At 34.5% G+C, this 14,685-nt stretch overlaps 1 protein-coding gene across 1 annotated transcript in view; it reads right to left on the reverse strand.

The window, feature by feature from the left end:
- Window positions 1–14,685, reverse strand: part of CASD1 (CAS1 domain containing 1) — a 46,147-nt gene that overhangs the window by 27,492 nt on the left and 3,970 nt on the right. Inside the window, exons 2-5 of the mRNA XM_053553601.1 lie at window positions 10,772–10,868; window positions 10,080–10,200; window positions 4,115–4,159; window positions 2,514–2,576 (exon numbers count right to left, since the gene is read on the reverse strand). Of these exons, the coding sequence (XP_053409576.1) occupies window positions 2,514–2,576; window positions 4,115–4,159; window positions 10,080–10,200; window positions 10,772–10,868 (326 nt within the window). The remainder of the gene's footprint in view (window positions 1–2,513; window positions 2,577–4,114; window positions 4,160–10,079; window positions 10,201–10,771; window positions 10,869–14,685) is intronic.

The following is a 14,685-nucleotide window of genomic DNA, read 5'->3' on the forward strand; positions in this document are numbered from 1 at the left end:
CATAAGAAATGGATAGATAGGTAGATAAAATAAGTCCACCCCTCGCATATGGCTTTGGGTATCACTCATAATCCAGTATCTACTTACATCATCTCTTATCACCCCTCCCCCAGAAGGAAGCACATGATCAAGAACAACTAAAACCAAACACAGGTAAGGCAGCAGAGTCATACTCAGCCCCAGTCATACTTAACTGCTGGTGATTTCCTCAATAGGCTATACACCAACGTCAGCACTGTTTCCTTTGCATGGAACATTCCCATTTCTCACTCCTCGCACTCACCTTTAAAGACCTGCAATCCTGCTGTACCCTGTACTTGCCCTATTTTAGCACTTGTCGCATTGCTTCCTTATTCACCTATATATGCCACTCAGCTATAAGCTCTTTGAGGGGAATATCATGTTAACCAACACCGTCTAGCTTAGTACCTAGAATATGTCAGGTGATTTATAAATATCTGCTGAATAATAATCTACTTAGAGTCCTCCTAATTCAACTTTTTTTTATGCCTATAGGCTTCTATAAAGCTGTTCCAGTTAATAAGTACACATATCTTCTTCCTAAACGATAGTTCTTTTGGAAATATATCCTCTGGGAAACTTCCTTGGAACATCACCTATACTCTCACCACCTCCCATGCTAAATGATTCTACCCATGGTGCTTTTATAGTCCTTTGTGCTCAATTCTGTGTTAGCCCCTGACTTACCATATCATCAATAAGTCACCATTAACTAGACTGAAAATTCCTTGAGGGCTGAGATTAGAGCTAATTCTCAGCCACATTCCTATCACTCAGCCCAAAGCTAGCAACAGTACATAAATAATAAAAAATATGGCTCGGTACCCATAGCTCAGTGGTTAGGGTGCTGGTCACATACACAGGGGCTAGAGGATTCAAACCCGAACTGGGCCTGCTAAACAACGACAACAACAAAAAAAAAATAGCTGGGTGTCGTAGTGGGCACCTGTAGTCCCAGCTACTTGGGAGGCTGAGGCAAGAGAATCACTTAAACCCAAGAGTGTGAGGTTGCTGTGAGCTGGGACACTGCGGCAATCTACCAAAACAGACATAGTGAGACTCTGTCTCAAAAAAAAAAAAAAAAAAAAAATAATATTCTCAGGATCTAGCAGCTCACTGTGGAAATGGTAAAAAAATAAATAAATACATATGTATATGCATATATACATACACACTCCCTGAATGAGTGAAAATCAGCAACTAATCAATCTTTGGTGACCACTTAACCATTTACCTAAATAAATTGAATCTTTTCCTACTGTCAATAATTACAAAGAGTTTTACAACAGAATCTAAGGCTTCAAAATTATTTTTAGCATATTAGAATTGAAAATTTGGATATGTAACATTTCTCCAGATTAGTAAATAACTTAAAGAGTTTCTGCAATCTCATAGGACTTACAAATTATACTGTATTGATGTTTAACTGTGAATTTCTACTACTTTAATAAATACACTTTTCAGATCTAGCACAAACATAAAACACACGTTTAAATCATTTTAAATATACATACAACATTATTCTGTCATCTGGACATTTGAAAACATAACAAAAATCACCAAAACACAGCAAGTAAGTGCAGACCCTCAATTTACCAGAAAGTTGAATTCTAGAAGTTGTCTACGTATTTGCTTTTTAGAAACCAGAACACATTTGCTCAAAGAAACAAGGTTAGAAATGGTGGCTAGGTTCCCACAAGATCCTACAAAAGCCTATTTATTGCATGATGTGGTTGCAGCACTAAACATTTACTATAAAGAGAAGCAAAAAAGTTTAAAAATTAAAAAATTTTAAACTATTACAGAACAAGTAATTCAGCAAAACAAGGCCCACAAAATTGAATATTGTTTTATCCATTCCCAATGCAAATGCCTTTAGGAAAGAAGACAGGTTTAATTAAAGGACTGACAAGGGGCTACATGGAGACTTCTGTAGAGATTGTAAAGTGGACTTGTGAAAGCTTAGGGGTGTTTTGAGGTTAACAGCACATCTAACTTATCTCCAAACATTATGAGCTAAAATATACTAGTCTAGTCTTCTGAGTCATAAATGTAATAATAAAAGAGAATAATGGCTACACAAACAAAAGTTTCCTAAAGCACTTGGGCATGAGTTTGAAGGACAAAGGGAAAAATGCTTAAGAGAATGTATATTGTGCTCGGAAAATCACCTGGGTTTGAATTAACTCAGCTATGGCACTAACAGAAAATGTTAAGTCTGGAAAGTCTGGTATAAGCATCTCTCCTAGATCTAAAATGGTGATAATAGGACAGAAATATTGGATTAATACTTTTCTCTTCTCAGTTAAGTGCTAGACTCTGTCCAGCACAACGTAATTGCTATCCACAAGGTATGTATCAAGTATAGGAGAGTGAGACAGGCTAGCAAAAGGAAGAAAACCTGATGCTTGTGGGATTTTATAATCAGATTGCTAAAAAACAAACAACAACAACAAAAAAACAAAACCAGACCTATATTGTCAAATACCCACCTCAGTCCACACTTTGATACACTGTTTCATTGAACCATTAACTTCTGGATGCCACAGAAAATCCTAAAAGAGAAATGTTAGAAGTAAAGAAAAAGAAACTTTTTTCCCAAGTTTCCACACACAGCATTGAAAGAAACCTCTTATTTCTACCATTCAAAAGAAGCGTTAATTCGTGACTCGCCTGAGCGACAGTGAGACCCCGACTCGTGAAAAAAATGGAAAAACCCAGCCGGGCGCCGCGGCGAGCGCCTGTAATCCCAGCGGCTTCCGGAGGCTGAGGCAGCGGGGTGCCCGCAGCCCGAGTCTGAGGTTGTGGTGAGCTACCACGCCCACTGCACTCTGCTCAGGGGCATAGGGTGGGACCTTGTCTCAACAACAACAACAACAACAACAAAGTAAAGAAATAAAAAATAAGCAACGAAATAAAATAAAAAAGCCCCCAAAAAAATAAATAAAAAAGAAGCATTAATATTTGCTTACAGAGCACATAAAAGTAAAACACCATGCTAAGACATCTTCATCCGCTAACTCAGTTTGGCAAGAGTCTCACAGTAGTTCTTACACCTGTTTTGCCTTTCTCTAATCTTTCATCCACATTTTAGACAGATTTAAAAACTTAATTCCCATCTCGCCACACCCCTAGTTAAGTATTCAGAAACTTGAACCCTTAAAATAGTCTATAGTCCTGAAAACTGCTGAGAAGGTCCAGGATCTGCTGTCCACCTTTTCTCCTGACGCTTTACTCTTGCTCTCCACGTGCCCTTTGTGCTCCTGGTCAGTCCCCGAGACGCTGTGTGTTCCTTTTTCTCTAGGATTTTGCATATATTGCTCCTTGTGCCCATAATGCTCATAAATTCTGCCACTGAGCCTGGCTAACTCCTACTTATCCTTGAGGCCTCGGTTAAAATATCACTTCTTCAAGGAGAAAAAATTTCAATTCTTTGCTCTGTACACTCCTAAAGCCCCACTTTTTCTTTTCTGTCCTCTTTATCCTATTTGCATTTGCATGTAGAGAACTATGACGATTCACAGGCACATTCTCATTTACATGTGGGAGCTAAAGAAAGTGTATCGTAAGGAAATGGAGACTAGATTGATGAGGCTAGAAAAGAAGGCGTAGAAGGAGAGGAAGGGTAAAAATACCCTCAGTAATAAAAATGTATTTCTTACCACTGATCTGTACACTTAAAAAGGATAAAAGATGGTAAATAATATATGCATATTTCACCTCAATAAAAAAAAAAACCCTCCAAGCAGTATCAGGTGAAGAGCATTTATATCTTGATCTCGACTGAATTTTCATTGGGAATAGGAATTCAGAAAATTCAGAAAATTCACATATACTCTTTTATGAACCTTCATTCTACATACATACTGGTTTCCAAATAAGGTATAAGACAAAATTTTGAGAGACCAGATTTTCTATTTTATTATAGAATACAACTCACATAAACTTTTATCCCGTTAACTTAATATTCGTACCTACTCTCAAGAATACCTTAAAATATACTTAGTTTGTATAAAGTATTAACCTTTTTATAAACAAATTAACCAATAAATATAGGTTTGACATTATAATGCCCAGCTTACTATGAACTTACCACTTTAACTGATGCAATCTTGTCTTCAAAAGGAATGTTTTCATGCTACCATAAAAAAGAAGACAATAGAGAAACATTAATGTATAGATTAAATTTATATAAATAATTCCCCCCTTGGCCGCTTTCATTGATTTATTTTTATGTACCAATCTCAATTACCTATACATTCAATACAAGGGTGAAAAAACCTGCATAGAATACCAAAAATTAAGTGACACCACTTAAACTTTTTATGTGATTTTCAACATCTAAGATGCAGTTCAAAGATAAAACTTCAACTACAAATAAGTCCATATAAGAACACCCCTATCTAAATTATCCTTTTGCCAAACTTGTCAGGATTCCAATTTAACCACAGTATTACTATCTATGGCAGAGACAGATTGCTTCCCTACATTTATTTCTTGAGTCCCTTCAAGTCAGGCAGAACTACATGGCTAATTCTGGCCAATGCAAAGTGGCTAGATGTGTCATGGGTCACTTCCAGGCTGAATTTTCCAGGGCAGTTCTCTAGTCTCTATCTTCTCTTAACCTGATACAGAGACTGAGGTTGCTGAGTGATCCAAAGTACTACAGAAAATGGTAAAAATTCCAACAGCAAAAATCCTGTGATGGAGTGGAGCAAAGCCTCTTGGCAACTAACCTAGAACATGCAGCACTAAGTGAGATATTAACTTGTGCTTTGTGAAGACTGAGAGTGGTTTGCTGCTGTAGCTACATCTTCTAGTTCATTCTCACCATATACTAGTATACAGGCCCTGATTAAACAGGAATGGACGTAGATGACTCTAAGTTATCGTGGGTTTCACTGTGAAGACAATATATAAATAATTCTTTTTTAGAAAAAAATTAAAATTTGAAGAATACAACTTCTTGTAACCAAGGGTTCCATATAAAGATTGAAATCCTTTCAGAGTTAGAAATCCTAAGTAGGATGGGGGTCAGGGTAGTCAGTAAGAAACCAATTCTGCTCCTAAAACCAAGGTTAAAATGTTTTCATTAATTTTACCAAATAGAAACACTGGGTTGAATAAAATTGCATAAGTCTTCTCTTCTTCCTCCTACTCCATCCTTTTTCCCCAAGTATTTTCTTTTCTTTCTTTCTTTTTTAATTAAGTCATTTGTACTCCCCAAGTATTTTCAATGGCATTATTTGTTACTTGTTAAGTCTTTATATATGCAAGTGTCTATTTTAGAGCTCTATACTCTATGCCACTGGGCTTTTTGTTTGTTTAACTATCCCAATACCACACTGTCTTAATTACTATATTGTTTTGCAGTTTTTTGTTTGTTTGTTTGTTTTTTGTTTTTGGCCAGGGCTGGGTTTGAACCCACCACCTTTAGTATTTGGGGCCAGTGCCCTACTCCTTGAGCCACAGGCGCTGCCCTAATTACTATATTGTTAAACTAAATTTTGATATTGTAGATCAAGTCCTGACAACTTTTTTCTTTAGATTTTTCTGTGGTTATTCTCAGTCTATTGTCATTCCACAATTTAGAATCTAAATTGTCATTTTTTTTTGAAAATTTAGAATCAACTGGTAAAGGTCCACAACAAATTCTCTTAAGACTTCATTGGAATTACATCAAACATACAGATCAATGTGGGAATAAATGACATCTTTAGAAATTGAGTTTTCCCATCCAGGAATCTTTTACTTAATTATGTCTATTTTACACTGTCTTTCAATTAAGTTTTGTGGCTTTGCTGCACACAGATCTTCTATATTTGTATTATTCCTATGTAACATAGTTTTTGTTACTCCTGCACATGGCATGGTTTTCAAAACACTTTTTAGTCCTATGCATATTGCTGACACACAAGCAATTGAGGTATCAAATTAAGTTTTGTTATGTTCATCTTATAATCAACTACTTTGTTAAAATCTTCATAAATTCTAGTACATTTTTTATAGATGCTATGGGATTTTCCATGTGGAGAACTGTATTTTACAGACTCCTAAGTTTCTTTTCAATTCTTACTTTTTAAAATTACCTTTCTTTGGCAAGAACTTCTAATACAGTGTTGGATAGAAGTAGTAGCAATGACCATCCTTGTTTTTTTTCCTGGTTTTAATGGAAATGTATCTAACTCTTTGCTATTAAGAACATCCACTATAGGTTTCAAGAATATTTACCAGGTTAAGTTTGAGGTAAAGTAACTTACATAAAAGAGAAAGAATGATGCCAATTCTTTGATTTTGTTGGGACTTGCTTAATGGGATAACATATGATCAAAAATGTTTCATATGTTCTTTGAGAAAATATATTCTCTAATTTTGGAGTATAGTCTCTAAACTACAAAGCTAAAAGCTTAAAAAATCATGTCTGCTAATCATCTACTGTAAGTTCACTAGTTTTATTTGCTTGTCCTAGTATTAACTGAGAAAGCAGTGAGCAATTCTCCCACTAGGAAGGATTTGTCAATTTCCCCTTTTGTCGTTATATTAATTTTTGCTTTATAAATTTTAAAGCTAATTTATTAGATGCCTACAAGTTTAAAATCTTAGTGATTTGAACTTTGTCATTAGAAAGTGACTTTATATATTCCTAACAATACTTTTTGCCACAAAATCTATTTTGTGTTATATAATATGGCTTACCCTTCTTTAAAAGCATTTGTCTGGTGAATCTTTGTTCATTTTTTAATTAAAATGTTCCTAAATACTTTTATTTTAGGTTTGTCTTTTTAAGCAGCAGCAGTTCTTTTCAAAAGCAAACTGAAAATCTCTGTTTAGCTCACATGTTTAGGCTCTTAATTTCATTATAAATGTTTCTACCATTTTGGTTTTTGATTTCTATCCCCCCTACCTATAGTTTTTACATACATATATGTAAAAATAGCTTTTTATATACATAGATGTTTGTGTATATGTGTATCACATGTGTATACAGGTATACATGTATATATATAAAATATATATTTGACTAGATGAGTTTGTTTTTATTTTTTAATTTTTTTCTCCTGGGTTGTAATTTACACATTTTAATTCTGTTCTTCTAGTCTTTACCCTAAAATTTTACTGCTTAAATCTATAAGTTTTAAAGAAAGATAACATTTTAGAGAGCATAGTGTACATTAGAACATTGTAATTATGATCATCTCCTTCTGACTTACATGGTATTAATTGGCCAGTTCTTTAGTTCTGCCTTTCCACTAAGTGCAAAAAGATATTTTATACAGTGTTTAGATTACATACATGTTTACTGTATCTTTAACCATTGCTTCTTTTATTTCAGATATTTTTCCTGAACATTTCCCTCCTTCCTGGTGCTTTAATCGTTTAGAAACACCCATTTTAGTGTAAGTCTGGTAGTAAATCCTCACAGTGTCTGTACATCTGAAAATGTCCTATATTTCAAAAATAAAGAAATTTTTATGCTAGGTGTACAATTCTAGGTTAAACTTACTTTCCCTCAGAACTTTATCATTACTATTACACTGTCCTCTGGCTTCCAGTATTGTTACTGAGAAACATGCTGGCCCACGCGGGGACGCAGGGCTGTCGGCACGTCCCTTCAGGGCAACCCACACCGTGACTATTGGCCTATCATCATTGTTCTCATCTCTGGTTTGGCCTCACAGTTTGATTCTTTTTTGAGGAGTGTCTCCCATTTCTTCAAAGTTAAGAAATGTATCCACAGTGTTTTTCAAAATCTAGGCTGTAGTTGGATTGACGTAGAAGGGCCCCCCCATATAGCCTGCCCTATGGTTGAAAGCAACACAAAATAGTTTTCTTTACTGTAAGACTCCCCAAGCTTTTAATATCCTAGCCTAAATTAAAACCATTGAAGAGGGAGACATGCTATCCAGCTCTGCCCAAATTCATTTAACCAAATCTTCTCACAGAACTAATTTTTCACAAAATGTAATTTGAAAACAGTCCAGCACTAATGTCTCTTTAAAAAAAATGCTGCAGTAAAGAACAGAAACCAATTCAAACAAGGAATATTCAAATATTCCCATTCCACCCAAACATATCCACACCAAGAATTAAAAAAAAAAAAATGAGCTTTTACAAAATGTCAAATTGTGCTAGGCATAAAAAATGTATTTAAAAAGATAACAATACATAATTTCTGTCCTTGAGGTGTACAGAGTTAAGAGAATATATAAAATGTAATTTGGCAAATGCTCCACTAGCAGTTTGAATTAAATATTATCTTGATAGCTATCTCTTTAAACTTGGTACTATCTTTACTTATTTCTTTTTAAAGGTGTATATATTAAAATATATCTTGTTTGATAATTTGGGGATAAGTGGATATCCCTAGAAAATAAAAACTGGAAACCTATATGGTACAAGTAGGGCTCAGAAACAAGGTACAATATTATATCTACTTTTGGCAGTAGACTAAACCATTATAGCTTTTTTTCAACTATTGGTTGCCAAATACATTATTCCAATTTTCAAAAGGTCATACAATTCTAAGTCCAGAAGTACTTGTATTAAAACTTTCTTTCAAATCAGAAATCTCTTTTTAAAAATTTACTAAAGATTTTTACTAATTTGCAGTACTTTAGGTTATTAAATAGTTCTAACTCTTTAGCATAATTTTGTATATGTACAAATGGAAAATACATTTACATTTACAGATACTAAATAAAGTAACAGTTAACTTTACTATTTCCATTATTCTTATAAAAAAATAATTCCTAAGGACTTAGGGCCTTTATCATCATCACTACGTGAATGGCTACTTAGCAGGGAAGCTCCTAAGTTTTAACTCCTTACCACACAGCAAATTGATGTGTTTAAGCAGATTTTTATAAATTCATGAACTTTGTAATTCAGAACGTTCTCTCCTTTTCTCCACACAAGGTTGAGGAACCTATAGCCTTTTGATTTCAACATTGTTCTTTTTAAAGAATCAAAGGAGACAAAAAAGCTTCAATTACTTTTCTGCTGCACTCTTTTTAATAAAAAGATTTGCTCTGTAAAATCTGGATTTAGTCAAAAGACTGCAAAGTCCAGAAGGCTACATGCCGTGGCCCCAAGGCTGTAGGTTTATTCCCCACTTCAAGATATCTTCAAATAAGAAATTTTCCAATAACATCACAGCAAAAATTTATTGTGTTATTTTAATTTATAGCATGATCACCCAATGCCAGAAAGGTTTCAGAATATTAGGCTCCAATGTATACCACTAATTAGAGTATAAATTAAAGGAATTTGGTAATATAATCAATAATTTTTTTTTTTTTAGAGACAGAGTCTCATTTTGTCGCCCTCAGTAGAGTGCTGTGGTATCACAGCTCAGAGCAACCTCAAACTCCTGGGCTTAGGTGATTTTCTTGCCTCAGCTTCCCAAGTAGCTGGGACTACAGGCGCCCACCACAAAATAGTTTTTTAAATGTTTACATTCTTTAACCTAGTATTTGCATTGCAGAGATCCCATCTGAAGGAAATAATTAAAAAAGCAAAGATTTCATGCAAAGTAACTTAAAGTGTCCTTTTTTATTGTAAAAAATTACTAAAACTATAAACAGCAAAAAAAGATTATATACAATTACATTATATCCACTCAATATGCTGCCATCATAAAGCTATTTAAGTTGATTATATAATATGGGTGAAGTATGATTAAGTGGTGGGGAAAAAAGCAAGATATAAAATTATATATGCTAAAAGATTACAAGTGTAAGACTGAAAAGAAATCTGGCAAAATACTAACAAGAAGATAAGAGATTACATTTTCTCTTTGTCTTCTTTTTAAGAAATTCTAAAGATTTTTCATAGTAAAAATTTATTAGAAAACTAAAAGTTTACTAAGTTAATAAAAATCTTGCCAATACCTTCCCTATCACTTCTTTTTTTCACGTTCACGTTCACCATTATAACAAATCATGCTTCTTTCCCCTACCTTTCCCCAAGTCAAAATAAAACTCTTCCAGTTGCTACTGTCTTGAGAGACACAATTCTCCTAAGACTATACTGTCTAAAAGGGAACAGATAAATTTTACCTTATTTCCTTCTTCTTTGAATTGAGGATTAATTATTTTTACAAAAGAATAAAACAATTGACGAATTCTGGAATCTCCAATAAATGCAATATGTTTATCTACTAGGCAGTTCTTTGCTTCACTGAAAACAACACAGAAACATTAATTAAAATAAGTAAAATCAGAACATTCCCATTTTGAAAGCACATGGTTTGTGAAGAAAGCTGAACAGGATTGTTACATATATGGTTATGTTGCTTTAGAAGTAGGTGGCAAGGTTTGTTTAACTTACCAATTCCAGTAGTTATGTGTAACTAACTCTCAATAATAATGGCCCCATTCATTAAATATTTAAGATGTACTCTATCTCTATTAAGTGCTTTATATCCATTATCTCTTTATCCTCAGATTAGCTTCGTAAATTAGGCATCCAAATTGCAGATTAAGAGTCTTTTGCTCAAGGGCCATTAGACCGGATTACCTCTCACCTGAGATAAAGCAGGTTGGCCAAAACTCCTTCCCGGAAGCTCTAGGACAAGAATACTCATTTGGAGTCAGCCCTACCCCTAGGCTCAGTCACAAGTCTCTACCCTACTCTACCCCATAGAGAGGAGAAGGTACTCTCTGTTTCACCAACTGCTTCCCACTAGATACTGAGACCCTTTCTAAAAAAGAAAACATACAAAAAAAAAAAAAAAAGGAAGAAATCATACCTGATTTTGTATTTATGCATCATACAACTGTGAGGCTGCCAAACTTTCTCTCCAAGAAATCTGCCACTTGAGAGAAGGTATTCACATGAATCATTACCTATAATGGTTACATACAACAGTGTTATAAACCAGAGCTAAATTTTTGTATTTTGCATTTAATTTTTGTATAAAATTTGGTATATATGTTCCTTAGAATCAGAAAGTACTGTTTTCTATGTTTCACTTTACTTTTTTTTTTTTTGTAGAGACAGAGTCTCACTTTATGGCCCTCAGTAGAGTGCCGTGGTCTCACACAGCTCACAGCAACCTCCAACTCTTGGGCTTAAGCGATTCTCTTGCCTCAGCCTCCCGAGTAGCTGGGACTACAGGCGCCTGCCACAACGCCCGGCTATGAAGGCCTGGTTTTAAACAAAGTTCCACAACTAGGAAATCCTTCAGTCCCATGTAAACTAGGACAAGGAGTCACTCTTCTTCCTTTGGACATTTTACTATGCAATATTATGCAATAGTTAATTATCCATAATCAATGGGGTTAAAAAAGAGTTTGCAGACATTACAAATGAGGGGAGTATAAGATATTTAAATTAACATGAGATTATAATAAAATATCAACATTTATTAATCTCTAGTTCTTTATTAACAGTCAATAGCAAGCTACATGTGTTTGACAATTAGTTATGGTCAGGCTGAGGAGTTTGGTAAGAGGAATACTGCAAAAATGGTATATGAACTCTCAGGGTGGAGATAGAAGACCCCAAAATATTTAAAGTCCAAGAACACACTTCTTTTTTTCCAACCTAATTATTCATCTGTCTGGCCCAAGCATAGACACGATGGGATATAAACGCAAGACAGGTGCGCATGAGCACTGAAGGTGCTGCTGACTCGGCATCATACCCTCTAACGCAGAACCGAAGGAAAGGTAACAAGGCAGTCTTATCTTGCTGGTGGAAAACTAGATTAAAAAAGCAGGATAAGGAAAGGAAGAGATCAATTATTAAATTTTTATAATTATATATGTAACCTGAGCAGGTTGTCTCGATTTCAAAGATTAATAACCTGTCTCTGAGTAAACTACAAATAATTAGTGCTTAATAATTCCTAATATTAAAAAAATAATTCTAGCTCTAAAAGAAAATTAAGCTACATAAATAACCAAGGATGAGTAAAGAAATAACTGCAGGAGCACACAATTAAGTTATTTTCCTAAAACCAGCATTCCTGCAGCACTTTTTAATAATAGCCATATAATAAACTCCTATTAAAAATCTAGCAAATATTTAAAATTAGGGTAAAAATTCCATTTTTATAGCATTTCTAGCTCTTTAAACAAATCTATTAAACCAAGTTAAAAGTTAGTAACACATTTATTTTTCTAAAATGTTATAAGCTAGAAATCACGAGGTGTTAGTCTATGGTGCATTTCTTGCTTTTATTTCTTCTTTCTCCCTTTTTTTATTGTTTTTCTTTTTTTTTTTTATTTTTTTTTATTTTTGGCCGGGGCTGGGCTTGAACCCACCACCTCTGGCATATGGGACCGGCGCCCTACCCGTTGAGCCACAGGCGCCGCCCTTATTGTTTTTCTTTTTTAATAAACAGCTAGAAAGAAACATACCTCGGTCAATACTCAGTGTTTGAGATTATATTATTTGTTATGCATCTACATGGATTATCAATATGATTTCATGGCGATGGAAGTGCCACACCAATATCTTAAAATAACCAGTCTTTTCTCACCAGAAACTGTGTTTAAAATGCACACTTCTTCTTTTCCCCTTCAGTGCTACTACCCACACCTTGTTTCTCAGTAGCTGGCTAGTGGAAAACAGCAGCTCTAATTTGTGACCATCTATTAGAAAAGCCCCACAGCAAAATACATTTGAAGTTGTCACTAACTGAAAGGTACTATAAACACAGTATGTTAGAGACTACTGATCATTCCAGGGAAGAAATTCTTAATTTACTAATTAACACGCTAGTTGATGGTGATTACACATATTTCTTAATACAAAGGTTTTTTACAAACCTTGTATCTGAAATTAAATCGGTATGTGTTTCTGAATCATATCAGAAGATATGTCTTTCAGCTAGAAGACAGGAACTACACCAGTTATTTTAAGAGCATCTAATATAGAGAATTGTTAGAGAAATACTAGACAACTGAAAAGGCAAGACGAGAACAGCTATTTTGTAAGTCAGCAAAATAATAAAAATAGTAGTAATCATAAATATTATTGTGATCTGATTAAAATAAATCAACCTTATCCAAGAAGAAAACTCCACCAAATGTCATACTCTAAAACAAGTTCTCTTTTCTTAGAAAGGAAATGTATTTTATACCAAATCACTGTATATAAATCTAGACATTAAAATAAGGTAAGGCGCCACATGTTTATTTACACCGACTAAATGTAAGTATCTGCTGGCACTTATCTTCCTTTCCAAATTTCCCAAAAACAAAACAAAAACACAGTCATTATCTTCAATTGCCTAGCATAATTTTGATAGTTACTTTAATACAACCAACAGGAGATGAAAGGTGCCAAAGTGTTCAGTTAAATCAAGTGAGGAACATAATAACAAAAAGCAACTAAAGGGATAGAATTTTCTACTTCAGCTGCCTCCAACACTAAAAGCATGTAAATGAGTGGCTCACTGTCTTCCTCTTCATACTGTTATCATAAGTGAAAGCATTCTGGTTGTCAATACAATCTCAGGTTTTTATACTTGATTTTTCTAAAAGAGAAAGATGCCCCAAAGCAAACAAAATAAACAAACAAAAACACGCTGAAAAACAGAATGTGGCAACTAAAGAAAACATTTCAATAAACCACAATTTGTATTCTCCTTTGAACAGAATGCCTCTGGCACACCGCACCTTTAGACTGAGTCGCCCTAGTAAAGCTGTGTTTCCTTTTATCAATAATGAAAATACTAGATCATAAAGTTTGGCATACAGTTTGTAGAATATTTTGTTTCAACAAATTATACTTTAATCTGGGCTGAAAACCACCGCAAAACTTTTTCTTTAGACAAGCTAGGAATATGTCAGTACAAGTGATGTCATACAGATCAGGATCTTCTTAACAGTCAAAGGAAGAAAAGAATAAGAGACCTATAGCAGCTTCTTTCTTGCTTTAATTTCTGAAGCTTTCAACTCACTTTTTCCCCAAAAATACAGTAACATTTAACATTGCCATTTAATATGCTTAGTGAAAAGAAAGGAATTCAATTTCAACAAAATTAAGGCATATGAATTAAGTTAACTTCATCAATTTAAAAAATTGAATTTGTCCAGATTGGAAGTATCCTTAAGTGTAAAGATACTGGCCTCCTGTCACAGAAATGATTTTGATCCATAATCACACTATTAATGGACATTTTGTGATTCAATAATGTTAGACATTTATAAAATTTAGGAAAAATACGGTTAAGAGATAATTATTTTTTAAATGTCATTCTATTATATGAACTTAATATTAATAGTATAAACCCCCCCACTTTCTTTTTTTTTTTTTAGAGACAGAGTCTCACTTTATGGCCCTCGGTAGAGTGCTGTGGCCTCACACAGCTCACAGCAACCTCCAACTCCTGGGCCCAAGCGATTCTCCTGCCTCAGCCTCCCAAGTAGCTGGGACTACAGGCGCCCGCCACAACGCCCGGCTATTTTTTGGTTGCAGTTTGGCCGGGGCCGGGTTTGAACCCATCACCCTCGGTATATGGGGCCGGCGCCTTACCGACTGAGCCACAGGTGCCGCCCCCCCCCCCACTTTCTAAAATTGAGATTAGAACATGAAATTCAATAAAAGCCATAAAAGAACCAAATGCAGGGATGAAAATGGGAAAAAATAAGGACTTTGAATATCTAGTTATCCAGTTATTTATGGAGGTCCTAACTGTGAGTTAGGCTGTAA

The sequence above is a fragment of the Nycticebus coucang genome, chromosome 11 (genome assembly GCF_027406575.1).
Source record: "Nycticebus coucang isolate mNycCou1 chromosome 11, mNycCou1.pri, whole genome shotgun sequence".
NCBI classification, from domain to species: Eukaryota; Metazoa; Chordata; class Mammalia; order Primates; family Lorisidae; genus Nycticebus; species Nycticebus coucang.